General features: G+C 41.7%; 1 protein-coding gene across 12 annotated transcripts in view; it reads left to right on the top strand.

Annotated features, from left to right (window-relative positions):
* Positions 1-15169, top strand: part of LOC119436858 (glutamine--fructose-6-phosphate aminotransferase [isomerizing] 2-like) — a 76791-nt gene that overhangs the window by 42502 nt on the left and 19120 nt on the right. The window contains exons 8-10 of one of the 12 annotated variants that reach the window (XM_037703874.2): positions 5002-5025; positions 7085-7105; positions 10367-10493. In XM_037703874.2, the coding sequence (XP_037559802.1) occupies positions 5002-5025; positions 7085-7105; positions 10367-10493 (172 nt within the window). Of the gene's footprint in view, positions 1-1380; positions 1399-3080; positions 3129-4983; positions 5026-6394; positions 6458-7084; positions 7106-10366; positions 10494-15169 lie in introns of all 12 variants that reach the window. The other 11 variants (XM_049660044.1, XM_049660046.1, XM_049660043.1 and 8 more) reach the window with 11 other exon arrangements.

Raw genomic sequence — 15169 nt, 5'->3', positions numbered from 1 at the left:
AGGCTGCCTATACAGGCTTTGGCTGCTGTGTTAACTTTTCTTTCCCCACATCTATGTGATTGATTACAGGCGTACAACTTGCCACCCAAGTGCATTTATATGTGGTTTGTATAGACAAACTATCCTCCTCAAGCAATACGCATACGACAGGTGCCTGCCTGAGCCAAACAAGACAAAGGATTACGAAGGATATTTTGTTCCCTAGCAAGCTGTTTTTACAAAGTTTTTTTTTTCTTAAATAATTTAATATCATCTTTAGTTAGTTATCTTACATTTGGTCAATCTGCTTTTCTTTCTCAACTTTTGACAGTAAGTGTACTTGTTTGATTGCTCTCATTTACCGTTTTCTCCCTTTTTACTCTTTAACTGGACACCTCTTCATACAACTGTTTTTTCAAACTTTCCTTTTTTTCTTTTCTTTTTTTTTTTTTTCACCCCTACTTCGGAAGAACTGTCAATACACCCCCCCCCCCTCCCCCCTTTTTTTTTCTTTTTCTATTATCACAGCATAAAAGCTCCCCCATTTTGAACAGACTTCTCTCACCTTACTACTCTGTGCACCTGCTTATTTTGCTCCCCTACTGGGCTGGGAGAGAATTATGGCTCTAGCAACAGCCCCTCTCGACCACTGATACATTGATCAAGTGTGTGTAGCACATGGTGCCCTGTGTCGGTTGGGCTTGAGAAAAGAAACAATTATAGAGTCGTACTCTTCATAAGGGTAGGCCATAAATGCCAATTCCTATTTACAAACTCCACCGTGGCTTTAACAATCTCAATATCAAGTTTTTTTCTGCCTTTAATAAAAGCTTTGCTATTATTAGGACATGCTCATACAAACACACAGGCAACTGCAAGATATCGTGAAAGCTTTTGAAACCAGTGCTTTTTAGTATTGGTTCATTATTTCTGGTAAGATAGGATTGACAAAACACACTTAAGGCAGCCTTGCAGTGTTTATTTTCCTCGTGGGCAGTAACAACCATTCTTGACCTGTGCTATTTGGCCGCAGATGACTATTCAGATTTCGAATTGAATATGACTGGAGTAACAGGCTGTTCAACTTGTATATTATTATATGTATTAAATATATTTTGGTTCACTTCACATGAAAGTGCCCCAGTTTTCAGTTTGACACGCTCTTTATTAGTGTCTGAAATTTAAAGTTGTAGGCTTATAAATAGGTTACACTATTTTTTTGTTTTCAATTGCATATAGGAATTATTATTGTAATTTGTAATTATTATTCAAATTATAATTGCAATTAGCTTTCTTTTAGCTGTTCACATAGCTATGATTTTGTCTTAGCTATAGTCTTTTAGAAAATGCATTTGTGTACTAAAAGAAATGTGATTTGTTGTTTTATATTTTTGCAACCAGCCTTAACAATGGAACACAGTACGTAAGTTTTGGTAATTAGTTGGGGCCTTTCTTTAGTTGACAAGTTTTAGCTATCATCTGTGCATTGTTATTCAACACATCAGAATTGGAGGGGCCATGATGTTGAGCTTTCCTCTTAAACCTTCCATCTCTTGAACATTGCAGCATTTAATGTGTGTATTTAATGAATAACCGCATGTTATTTAACATGTGGGGTTAAATACTTAATGTTTATTTTTAAATATGAGTGTAGTGCACAAGTTATGACTAATGGTTTACATTAGTGCTCCCATTTTTTCACTTCTGATGGTTGTTTGCAGCTTCTTGACCCGCAAGTATTTGTTACAAACACTGAGAAATCCTTAAAGTGACAGGAAAGAGGAATATATAGCTGGATCAGTGAATTGCACTTCTGTGATGCCAGTAAGGCCACTGTCACCATGAGCAGAGGGCTGATAAGGCAAAAAAGTATTTAGCAATGAAAGATTAATAGTAACACCGTAATATTTCCATGCTAACTCCCTGCAATGTCGTGATTTTAACAGCATCTGCTTGGAACTAGTTAATTGTTTATGGATAAATGATTATCACGGTGCTTTCTAAAAGAACCAAATACTAGTACTCAACCTAGCAAGTTTCAGGAACTTTTTCTGTGCAAGGACAGCTCAAATACTATGCAAAAATACTTTGAAATTCGTAATGCCACACTCGCATACTGCCACTGCAGTTTGTGTGCAAAATTTATGAAAGGAAGTTCTGACCTTGATTTTTCTTGTAGCAGTAAACATTTTTTTATCAGTTAGCCTCGTAAATATAGGAGATATGAGAAATTCTGCAAGTGCACTTTCCCACACAAACCATTTGACCCACACAAGATGACAATCGTTGCCCTGGAATTGGAAATAAAGCAGGAGCACCCAAACTGGTGTTGCTATCACAGCCACCATTGTTTCCTTATTACACTCTGACTGTTCACTACACTCTCGACTCAATGATGCCATCAGTGTGGAAGGTTGTGGCCATCTTGGGTAGGTCAGACCAATAGTGTAGAAAAGCCTACTTCCAGTATTTCACATCTTTTTTATAGGCCTTAGTTCCATTCGGTTGTGTTGTTGCAGCTCTTCTGACCGCGGTCAAACTTTTCTGGATCTCGGTCACCATTTCACTCGACCATGGGCTTGGTCTCAGGGAAGTCTTATGGCAGTGAGATTGCAGTGCAGTGTGTCTGCCCAGCGCTGTTTTGGCCAGTTCCTCAGATTCTTTAGTCACATTGAGGCTGTAGTCAATTTTGCATATCCTCTATTCTTTCAACACTATGTATTTGCATTTAATTAATGGAGTGTTTCTCTTTAGTGTCTTCTTAATATGACTTGTGTAACTGCAAAGGCAGCCTCGTAAATATGCCATGCAAGGCAGTGAGTGCTCATTCATATATGGGGAGCAATTGATGACAAGAGTAATGGTATGGTGATGTGCCAGTTTCCTTGTGCACTCGGAACAGCTGATATTACCAATTTCAGTCTGCAGTTTTCATGCATTACATGGATCGGTACTCTTGTTGCTTAGATGAAGTGATCTTGTAATTGATGGTCAAAAGTATCACTAGAGCTTATTATTTCGTGGCCCCTTCAATTCACTGTGTGTGTGTCCAACTGATAGCTGTGCCTACCTCCTTCTCTTCCCCCTCTATTTCTCAAAAGGTGGCGGTTTCTCTTTTGGCACTGGTGCTTTGACCTGTCCGCTGGGGTGTAGGTTCATTTTATGCCTTCCCCGTCTGTCCTGCACGTTTTTATTAATTGCTTGATGTGTTTGCAGATATGGGTGTACCTTTCTGGTTTAACTTTCACTTCATGCTTTTTCAAACACAAGTGAATAGTGCCAAAAATGGGACAAATTTTGGGGAAGACAAATGCAGTGCTGTCTAACCACAAATCTTTGTCAGTTGACAGCAGTAAGAAGCATGCAAAAAATAAGGCAACATCCACGACACAAACTACAGTGTGTGCTGTCACATGCTCAATAAAGAGCAAAGTTGACATTGGGAAAAGTGAGCTGGAAGGCACGCTGACACCACTAACACAGGAGTCACTGTATTAATGGATATGAGAAGCTTTACTATTCTCACAACAATTTTGCTCATGGTATCGGCTATAAATTGGTTATTTATCGAACATTGGTTCATGGCTACATTTCTTTTGTATTGTTTTGCATTGTTTGGCCTGATGGCTGACAAGAGAACATTCAAGTGAGTGTGAATGTTCCCAGAGGCTATCATTTGCACATCAGCCAATTTGGCTGGTGAATGCAGAGCCCACAGGAAAAAGGATATCTTGTAGGCAGCTGTGCACTGGCTATTGGCTAACCTTTGCATATGCTTTGTTGTACATTCTTGGTTATTAGCACTATGTTTGTCTTCCTAGACTTTGTTCTTTGCACTGGCACTCCTGTTTCCGTAATGACCAATTATGTTCATAACAGTGCAAATGGTGTGTGTATAGAGCCAGGCCCTGTTGCTAACAACTGACAATATGTGATACTATAAGCATGTGCTGTTTGTAGGGGTTCTTTAAAAATGGCTTGCTTCTTTTAGAGAAATCAAGTTGTGGCTCTTGTACCAATGGTAACATTGAACTGTGTATACACAATTATGAGTAATTTAATTGTGAACACATGCATTGGAGCATTTGCTGCCTGCAATGTAGTTTGTCATTGTAAATGTCACCCAACCTTTCTCTTGAGTGTTTATGAAGTAATTTCTTCCTTTATTTGCTATTTTCTTCATGGCATTTCTATTGCAAATGGGTTGCACTATAGTTATACTAGAGCACTGAAGAAAGCAAAGCCTTCACAGGGTGCTATATTTTTTATGGTTCACTATTCTTATCCCGCAGGAAAACCTAAATGAAGATTTTTCAAGTGGTGGAATTTTGCTTTGGCAGTAATGCTAATCTTTGACCTCTCATTTTGTCACAATGGTAGCATAAACATGACTGACATTGTAATCTTGCTTATAGAATACTACAATGTAGTCCTAGGTCAAAATATCTTCATATAAAGCCGTTACATTTTGAGTTCCTGCATTCTGATGCAATACTGCAGAAGCTATAATGTGGACCCACCTTTGAAGATTTTCACTGCGGTACATAGCTAACCTTAAAATAGCTCTTTAAAAACTGTTAGCTGCATTAATGTATGCAGCATCTTGTAAGCCACTGTCTGGTTGTTAACAGTTAGTTTATCATTTTGGTGCAGGAAATATGGCTGATTATGCAGCATAGTTTGTTGCTGAACTGAAATATTTGCTGAATGTGCAATGTGTTGTGCTTCCAGACATTAATTCTTGGTTCTTTGTCTGCAATGCAGTGCAGTGCTAGAGCATGCTTCCTAGTTTTGTTCTAGCTTTGAAAGACTGTGTCAAGCTCTTGCATGTGTGTGAACACTCTTCGTATGGGTACATGCTTGTGTGTTGTGTTGTGTTGTCTTTTTCCCAATCTGCTCTACTGTGCAGCTTAAAATTTGTTTTTTCCAGCCATGTAATTCCCCCTTTCTTTGCATGATCAATGTTCTTTTTCTATTTTCATTGCCTGCTGCTATCTTACTGAGCCTCTTTTCGGCATGCAGAATGTGGCATCCAAAATGAACAAGGTAGACATCATTTTCATGTTCCTTCTCTAACCTGTGCCAACCAAACAGTGCACCTGCATGTTGTTCTATCATCAATCCTGTGTCCTTTGTGATGCTTACAAGTAACTACCATTTGCCTTACAAGTGTAGGCAAAAGTACCCACAGAGAAGCTGCCATATTTATTGATGCAAATGCAGTGAGTCCTCTTGGGATAGTAAAGCACATAAGACTGCACTTGTTTTACATTTGTATGTGCATCTTCTATTGGCTTTAAAGTGCTGAGGCTTTAAGTAAGCAAATAATTCTGCAGTGTATTGTCTTTGAGCAATATATGAGGCATACATCTGGTGATGCTTTGACCCCTTTCATGGCACCTTGTCTGAAATAGATGATGCTTGACTTTGCTACGGCACATTATAAATGTTTTAGATAATTAACACTGTCAAGTAGTTTTTTTTTTTTTTTTTTTTTGCTTGAATCAAACATGGCTGATCGTTAGCTAGGCTGTTCGTAGTTAATTTTGTCATGTTCACTTGAATGAATGTGCCATTTAGGTGCATTTGAAATGATCAAGGCATTTGAATTTTGCTGCAGATTCATGCTATTGTATTGTACAAGATCAGACACATTTAGTTAATTGACAATATTGTGATTAATGTAGAAGCTATAGAATGTTTCAGTTGACTTTTAACACTATGGAACATGGCAGCAAATAGACTTTTGTAGAGTTTGGTCATTTGTCTACTGTTTTTGAAGACCACGTAGAAGGCATATGCAGCTACCTAGCTTATTGTTCCTTCATTTTCCTAATACATATTCATGATCCTTTAGAATCCTTGTTTACTTTACACATTTGCTTGGTCAGGACTGACCTTCCTTTATACAATCTGCAGTATGTAGATGCTGTTTTTGTATTCCTTGCGTGCCACTAATGTATAAGGAAGCTGGGACCCCCGTCAAGTTGTTGCACAGCTTGACAAATAGCATCCTCCACTTTTGGTAGAGTGTAAACTTGAACTTGATAAATTCGTAGTTAGCCCGATACAAAAAGAAAAAAGAAAAGAGGGAGGCTGCTTGTTCCCTATCCTTGCTCATAGTTTTGTATAGATTGAATTATCATTCTTTTACAGCTAAAATGAGGTGTAGGTCCGCCATGTCGAAAAATTCAAGGGTTTTGCTGTTTGTCACTTCATTTTTGGCATCTTACTCCACTGTGAAATCACGCATAGTTTTATTTCATAATTTTGCAAAAGCCATCAACCCACATGATATTGCATAAACTTGTTGGCTTATTGCGAATAACATTTAAGCAGACAATTTGTTACCCCGACTTTAAATTTAGAATATGATTGATTACTTTGCCATTATGCTTGCTTTTCTGCACTTCAGGTCAGGCTATGGTTGCCTTTGCACATGCAGGAATGTTCATTGGAGGACAAAATTGTTTGCTGAGTAAACACTTCTTGAAAATTTATAGCAGCTAGCTCATTCAAGTGAAATTGAATTGCTCTCTTTTTCTTCTTTTATGTTAAGGCCATATGCTGCATGCAGTAAAAATACATTTGGATGCTTTGTGCATGATTGTTGGTCACTATGTGACTTGTCAATTCCACCTGTCGCCCTGTAGCACCTTCTATTGAGGTCCCATTTCAACCACATGGTTGTGGTCATCTAACATGACCACTTAGAATTTTAGACCTAACAAAAAAAGACTGTGCCCCTGTGGCAGCTACCTGCAGTAATGAGATCAGTGTACAAGTGACTCGGGCTGTTCTATACCTTTAGGAATGGGAGCCATCGAGAAAACAATGTGAAGCATGCTTGTGTAAGAAACTCACCTTGGTAGCACTCTGTATGTAGTGGCATGCAGTCCATGTTTGAAATTTGGCAAAGCATATTGGAGTGCCTGTAACACGTGTACCTTGCCTGATAGATTGTGCATATGTGCCTGCTGTGTTTTGTGCATGCCTACACTGTCGGATAGTGTGTGACCAATGTTGTTGTCTCTCCTGGCCTCGCCTGCCTCCCAAACAACCCTCACTCTCTCCTGCCCTCCTCTTCCTCTGGTCTTGGGTGCAGAAAAAGACGACACCCAGACAGGTAGTAGATTCTGCTTCTGGTCAACAACCACTTACTCCATAGTCATTCAAGGCTATTTGTTGTAAAGGGAACTTGTGTGTAGGCTCGGAAATCCAGTTATTGTAAACTTTACTTTGCAGTCTGGTAAAAGCACGGAGAAGAAAATTGTCAGTTGCAGTGGCCTCCTGCTTCTTTTATTGTTGCACGTCTGCTGCTTACTGTAAAACAGTTGAAATAATGATATGGTCAGAGCAAATATGTAATTTATGCAGCAAGGCAGTGTGCTGTGTAAACTGACACACAAAGTGATCATTTGAAGAGACCCTGAAGCGATTCTGGCACTTTTGAAGAAATGCAGTCAGGAAGTGAGGCCCTTGTGATCAAGCGCCAAATTTGGGTGCTTTGCGTAAAGCGTATAATTTTTTTATTAAGTATTAAATGGCTGCTTCACTAGATCACAGCTACACTGCTCCCCACAATTTTAGCTGCCTGCTGCCTCTGCCCATTTACTTAGCATGGACAACTGGCCTCCCATGTGACATCGTCAGGAATACTTGAAGCCATGCTGCTCTATTACGCTTCTTTCTAATGGCATATGTATACACAGTAATTTGTGTACATGGAAAAATATAAACTCAAATGCAATAAATGTAGATGTTCCTTGAAAACGTTTCTTGAGAATGTGGATCATCTGCTACAGCTGTAATCTGTAGGTGTGCATTTGTGTTTTCATGCAAGGGAGTGGAATAAATTTTTTCCAAAAAGCTGGGCTTTGTGGAAGCTTTGTGAGGCTGCACAGAAGGAAGCAAGGTGTGAGAAAGAATGCAACAAATGCTAATAGTACAGTGGCGATGGCAGCAGCCGGGACATTGAGGGGTTATCTCGCATGAACAAAGGTGCAGTGATGTCTTCTTCTGGCGGTGGAAACATGAATGGTACCAGCACTGTACGGTGCTCATGGTCTTGCACTGCAGGTATATGCAGGGAATAAACTGCAGCAATTGCACCTGGTAAAAAATATGAGCACTGCATGTAAACTTTATTTTAAGGTGACATGGGAACTGCCTCGGTTCAAATCAAACAGAAGTAGACAACATTCTCGTCGCCGCACAGCATTGTGCCCAAGGAAGCGCAACATAGCCATGGCCACACAAAATAAAAGTTGAAGGGGAATGCTGAAGCTTAAAAGGAGGGTGAAGTTCAACCTCTTGTGTCTCTTTTAATATAGTGCTCTGACATAAAATTGTTGTGAGAAAGCATTCCATTAAAGATACTCTTTGCGTCTATACAGGACTCTCGGGTATGACAGAATCGTTCCAGGGAACCTTTAAGGTCTGACATTTGTAGCACAAGTAAAGCTATGGTGTCTCGGATTAATAAGAGGCTTCACTTTATATTGAAGCTACATGTTGAGGCATCTGTTATTGTAATTGTCATAAATGCTGAAATGTAGTGAAAACTTCGTACTAGACAGTCTGTCATAAATGTGTATATGCACTCCAATGTGCATTGTGAAACACTGTAAACGCGTCTTAGAGTTACAATTTTTTAATATGGTGTGGGGGGGGAGGGGGGGATAAAACATCAAAACACCCTAATCTTATCTGAGCTGCTCTGATCTGCCACTGCCAGCATGAATGAGTTCCCTTTACAATGAATACAGATCGATTGGCTCACCTATGCACCCTACCGGCCAATTCTCATATTTTTGTAATACTTTGGGATAGCATGATACATCAGGATCAATGTACTTTTGAGGTGGTAGGAACTTGTAGGATCATGTACTAGAGGTTCATAGAGGTAAGGACGGAGTTAGTGCAAAAAAAGCCAGCTAAAAACAGTAGATGGGGAGTTGACTTGCAAATTGCTCATCTTTTCTGTAAATTATTTTTTTGTGTACACAAGCACCATATTGATAATTGATTTAGTTAGGAGAGCAGGTGTTTATACTCTCATCAGTCAGCAGACAGTGTGAAAGGGCAAAAGGAAGATGGCAGAAAGATGAGTATAGCTGCCCTTCTGTGTAGTATTATTGCAGTGCTCTTCGGATCTGTATTTGAGGAAAATATCTTTGGAGCTGGAACCAGTTCAAGGATAAGTATACGATTATGTAGAAATTTTGGTAAAGTATAAATTGTGTTATTTTCACTCGTTTTAGTGAAGGTTTTGTTCTCTCAAGAGCATGATTGTGGGCCCAAAGTGGCCTGCATGTGTTCAAAATAAAACTGCACAATTTTTTTTTTTTCCTTAAAAGAATTTTAATTTGCATGTCATTTGTGGGCCCTACTATGGACATCATGTTGCCATCTGAAACTGGATGGTTCCAGTCAACGTGAGTTATGCAAAGGCAGGCTGATAGATATGGCAGCTGTACGTTTGCCTTGTATATTTTAATCAAAAAATTTCTCTTTAAAATATTTCTGTGTATAGATATGTGTATGAACAGTTTAAAAGTTAGATGGGCTTGGCCAGTAGGTTTCCATCTTTCATAATCACTGTAGGACATTGTCCCAGTTTCCTTTTTGCATGCAAGCGTGTGCCATTGTGAATGCTTTGTATGTGCACTCTTTATAGTCTCTATTGCCTTATATTTTATAGAATTTGCTGCTTGTGCTTTAAACATTTTCTATTTTTTTTTCTTTTTCTACCACTGTGAACAAGTTAAGCATGTTTTTGTCTTGTTTTTTCGATTGCCCTGCCAAGAAGTCTTGTCGGTTAACTTCAGTTGTAATATGTTAGTAGCCAGTAGCAGTGCAGTGCTGATGGTTAGATCAGTGTTGCTTGACCTGTATTATCTGTATATAGTTGTAGATTAGAACATCATCATTCATGGGCCTTTTTCATGCGATGTGGTGTCCTCACAGTGGTGGTGGAAAACAAGGCCACGTGGGTTCATCTCAATGGTACTGTACAGACAGTTTTTCTTTGACGTTCAAGGTGTCTAGAGGGGTGTGACTGTGTTTGACAGTTAAGACACTGATGGTTGTTTCATGCAAATACTGGAGAATAACTGGACAAGGTGTGCACCACATCAACCACATGTGTTTGTTTTCCACCATTTAGAATGCATGCTTTGTGTTATGTTCCATTAGTTCTCCATGCGAGGTCAGCATGTGCCTTGCACAAGGAGCTCCATGCAAGTTGAACCCAGGGAAAGGGCTAATGCATCATAGTTGGTCAAGTTAATTTTTAACTGACATGTTTGCTGGATTGTCTCGACAAAATTTTGCACTCCAGCTGTACTGTCTAATACAAATTATCTTCTAAATGCTCTGAAATTAGACCACCGCCCCAGGGAGTCCCACCCACCTTCCAACACGGGAGGTCTGCAGCGTACTGCATCAACAACAGAGTTTGGCCCACCTGGAGATGACAAGGAAATTGAATACTTCTTTGCATCAGATGCTAGGTATGTGAACAAACACGTTAGTCCTTTTCTTTCTGGAATTCACTAAATTTAGCGTGGAAAAAAAATATCCCTGTTTTCCATTTGCTTCAAAGCAGAATTTCTGTGCCTGGAAACTGTTGTGGGTTCAGTGTAGTACAGTTATATGGCATGCTTGAATGGTTATTGAATACTTCTTATGTCGCACTTTCCCCTTTTGCTGCAGCTTAATGCCTTGTTACTGCTGTCGTATATGCAAGAGTCAACCCCACATTTTACTATTCCAGTGGAGTGCATAACGAGCTTTTAAAGGGACCTTGAAACACTTATTGAACCCGCCGTGGTTGCTCAGTGGCTATGGTGTTGGGCTGCTGAGCATGAGGTCGCGGGATTGCATCCCGGCCACGACGGCCGCATTTCGATGGGGGCGAAATGCGAAAACACCCGTGTACTTAGATTTAGGTGCACGTTAAAGAACCCCAGGTGGTCCAAATTTCCGGAGTCCCCCACTACGGCGTGCCTCATAATCAGAACTGGTTTTGGCACGTAAAACCCCATAATTTTTTTTTAAACACTTATTGAACATTGTAAGAAAGCATTGACGATCTGTTAACCCCTCCTGTGAACATGTGAGCCAAATAGTGTTCCATTGCTTGCAGCAGGAAATTTACTCTAGTATTAAAAGCGGTGAAAAATCGCCTGCTCTCTCCTTTGTAATGTTGTTGAACAGTATCATCGCAAACAGCTGGACCCACCAACAGCTATTGGCTGATTTCATGATCGCACGGACATTCTCAGTAATACAATTATTGCGCATTTGAGTTAAATAAAATGAAAAATATATATATGTCTGCTATCTCAAAACAATAGAAAAACTCTTTCATCTTTGCACTGCCAGTCTACACACAGTTACTGCACCTGCTGTGCGTGGCCTCCAAAATGAAAAGTGTAGCATAGATACCGCAGCCACCATAGGGTGCCGCCACGAGCCGTCTTGCCAGCAAGACAAGACGGCTCTAGGCAGGGCCAGTGGGGCATTACTCCCCTGTACCCCCTTGTCTCTCCTGTTCAGCTTGGATGTTCAGCTTGGAGAGCGAATGAAATGAGAAACAAAGCCTCTCATTGGTGCGATAACTACGTCTAACTTCGTATGTGCTTGAAAGTTTCTAAACATGTTTGCAGCAGGATATTTGTGAGACAACATAATTTAACAGTGATATCATTCTATGATTGCTTATAAAAGTGTTTCAGGGCCCCTTTTAAGCATATTGCACCATGTAATGGAATGCATAATTAATGCAAATTTACTTTCTGAACTGGAAAAGTGTTGCGACCACGGACCCGAGCACATGAGGGTCGGACCCTCCTACGCTTAACCGTGCGTGGCTTAGCCGTGTCCGGGGAAAAGGGGATCCTGGGGGTTGAGCCGATGCCGGGAGTTGGACCTTTATGGCCCCCCGGCGGAGGCAACACACTTCTTTGGCCTCCGCTTCACGTAGACGGCACCCCCGGACTGACCCACCCGGGGGAAATCGGTAGTTGCCTTTTCCTGGCTCTCTCTCCAATCTTCGTCTTTCCCTATCACTTTTAATCTTTCCTGTCTTCTCATCTTTTCCATTCACTTCAACTTTTCCTGGCGGCAAGGGTTAACCTGGTGTGGCTGTCCTACCTTGGGTATACCATATTAGGTTATAGTAACGGCATACTGCTGGCGCTGTGCAGACTTGTTTACATGTTCTGCCACGTCCCCTTGTTGGGCTCCGTGGTGGGTGGCAGACGCCGTTGCCGAATAAACCACTTCTTTCCATGGGATCCTCAAACCCGTTTACAACCGATCGTGCCTCGAAAAGGGTACGCACCGACGCAACCTCGCTATTCTGGCCCAAAAACAAAGAAACTTTCCCGAAATTTCACGTCCTTCACTGTGAGCAACCATCTACGAAAGCTAGAGCAATTTCCCCATTTCTTGTGGCCAAGTGCCTAAAAGAGACCATTGGAGCTGGGTATAAGGCAACAAAGATGGCAACCGGAGATTTGCTCCTCGAACTAAAAGACAAGGAACAATACAACAAACTCGCACACCTCGTAGTCTTTGGTAACATCCCTGTTTCTGTAAGCGCACATAGAACAATGAACACAGTAAAAGGTGTAGTATCAGACGAAGACCTAATGACTTTGAATGAAGAAGAACTCCTGGATGGATGGAAGGACCAAGGGGTAATCCATGTGCAGCGCATCAAAATCAGATGGAATGACAACGAAATCCCAACAAAGCATTTAATACTCACTTTCAGTTCAACTACTTTACCCGAGACTCTTGAAACCGGCTACGTAAAACTTCATGTTCGACCATACATTCCGAACCCGCGACGTTGCTTCAAATGTCAAAGATTTGGTCACGCATCCCAGAGCTGCCGAGGGCAGCTTATGTGCGCAAAGTGCGGCACAACCGGTCACTCTTCTGAAGATTGCAATAATGACGAGGTACATTGTGCTAACTGCGATGGCAGTCACCCTGCATACTCCAGAGCTTGTCCAGCCTGGAAGAAAGAAAAAGAAATAATTACTGTAAAAGTGAAGGAGAACATAACATTCCGTGAAGCACGACAACGTATCTCCTCTTTATTCTTGCTCAAAACATCTTTCGCCGAAGTGGTGCAACGGGGGGCGGCACCACAACGGCATCTGGCGGCAGCCCGGACCACGCCTAGCGTGCCGAGGCCAATGCCACCCGCCCCTAAGGTGGGAGCAGCCAACGCTGCCCTGCCATCTCTCAAATTGTCCACACCAGTGGCCTCTACAAGCTCCGGCAGCAGCCAGGGCACCGCAGAGGCCCCAGGGGTCCTGTCGACCTCCGGTCCGGTGAGGACGAAGACTTCGTCACTCGAGATGAAGTCTACGCGACGCACACATCGCTCTCTGGAGCGGGTGTCCAGTGCCTCGCAAGAGGCTATGGACACCAGTCCAAGCCAAACAGCGCTAGTAGCGTCGATGGAGCGGCGAGGTTCTCTCGACCGCTCCAAAAAAGACAAAACACCAATTACAGGGCCTAACAAAGGCTCTGTAAAGTAAGTTACTCTCCTCCCTTTTGAGACACACAGCACCTTTCATTTTCCTCAAACATGAACACAATAATGCAGTGGAATGTTAGGGGACTAATCCACAACCTAGACGACATCCAAGAACTTATCAATAAATTCAATCCAAAGGTGCTGTGTGTTCAAGAAACACACCTAAACACCAGAAACATCAACTTCCTACGTCAAAATATTGTTTTCAGAAGAGACCGCGAGGATTCTGCCTCATCATCTGGTGGTGTGGCCATCATACTCGACAGAAGTGTAGCCTGTCAGCAACTTCCACTCAATACGGCACTTGAGGCGGTAGCCGTTCGTGCTGTACTTCTGGGTAAACTCGTAACCATTTGCTCGCTCTATATACCCCCACATTATCCTTTACACAAGCATGAATTTCAATCATTTATAGATGAATTACCGGAACCTTACCTCGTTCTTGGCGATTTCAATGCACACAGCAGCTTGTGGGGCGACACGCGTATCGATGCGCGAGGACGCCTAATCGAACAATTTCTTTTCTCCTCTGGTGCGTGTCTCCTGAATAAGAAGGAACCCACCTACTACAATCTTGCAAACAAAACATTTTCTTCCATTGATCTCAGTGTGGCTTCCCCGTCTATATTTCCTGAACTTAAATGGGAAGTTATAAAAAATCCTTACGGGAGTGACCACTTTCCCATACTGCTGAGATCACCACTACAAAACGAACCTGCACCACAGGCTTCCCGGTGGAAGTTCGATAAGGCAGATTGGGAGAAATTCGAAAGTCTTACGAGTAGTATCTCGTGGTCTGACTTATCTTCGATGGAAATTGATGCTGCTGTCGAGTATCTTACATCCTTCATAGTCGATGCCGCTTCTGAATGTATACCAGAAATGAGTGGTGCGACCTGCAAACGCCGTGTCCCATGGTGGAACGAGGAATGTCGGAACGCTCGTAGGAAACAGAACAAAGCGTGGGGGTTGCTACGCGACTCCCCAACTGCGGAGAATCTTGTAAATTTTAAGAAAATTAAATCGGAGGGCAGAAGAACGCGCCGACAGGCCAGGAGAGAAAGTTGGAAGAAGTTTTTATCAGGCATAAAATCGTATACAGACGAGGGCAGAGTCTGGAAGAAAGTTAATAAGATAAAAGGGCTACAAACTTATTCACTCCCGTTGGTAAATACACAAGGCGACACTTTGGAAGACCAAGCTAACTGCCTAGAAGCACATTTTCAACAAGTGGCCAGCTCATCTCATTATTCCCAAACATTTAAAAGGCACAAGGCTACAATAGAAAAACAGAAACTAGAAAGAAAATGTACTGGAAACGAAGCATACAACCAGCCATTCTGTATTGCTGAACTGTATGCATCACTTAGTTGTTGCAACAAGTCTGCGCCAGGCTCTGACCGCATAGCTTATCACATGCTGAAACACCTTCCCCATGAAACAAAGAAAACTCTCCTCACCCTATACAATGCTATATGGACCTCCGGCAAGATTCCCTCTGCCTGGAAAGAGGCCATTGTCGTTCCTATACTGAAGCAGGGCAAGGACCCATCGTCTGCTTCGAGTTACCGCCCTATAGCACTAACAAGCTGCCTCTGCAAACTGTTTGAAAAAATGATAAACCGCCGA

The sequence above is a fragment of the Dermacentor silvarum genome, chromosome 1, assembly GCF_013339745.2.
Source record: "Dermacentor silvarum isolate Dsil-2018 chromosome 1, BIME_Dsil_1.4, whole genome shotgun sequence".
NCBI classification, from domain to species: Eukaryota; Metazoa; Arthropoda; class Arachnida; order Ixodida; family Ixodidae; genus Dermacentor; species Dermacentor silvarum.
Note: the sequence above shows the minus strand (reverse complement) of the source record. Positions and strands in the feature narration are given on the sequence as shown.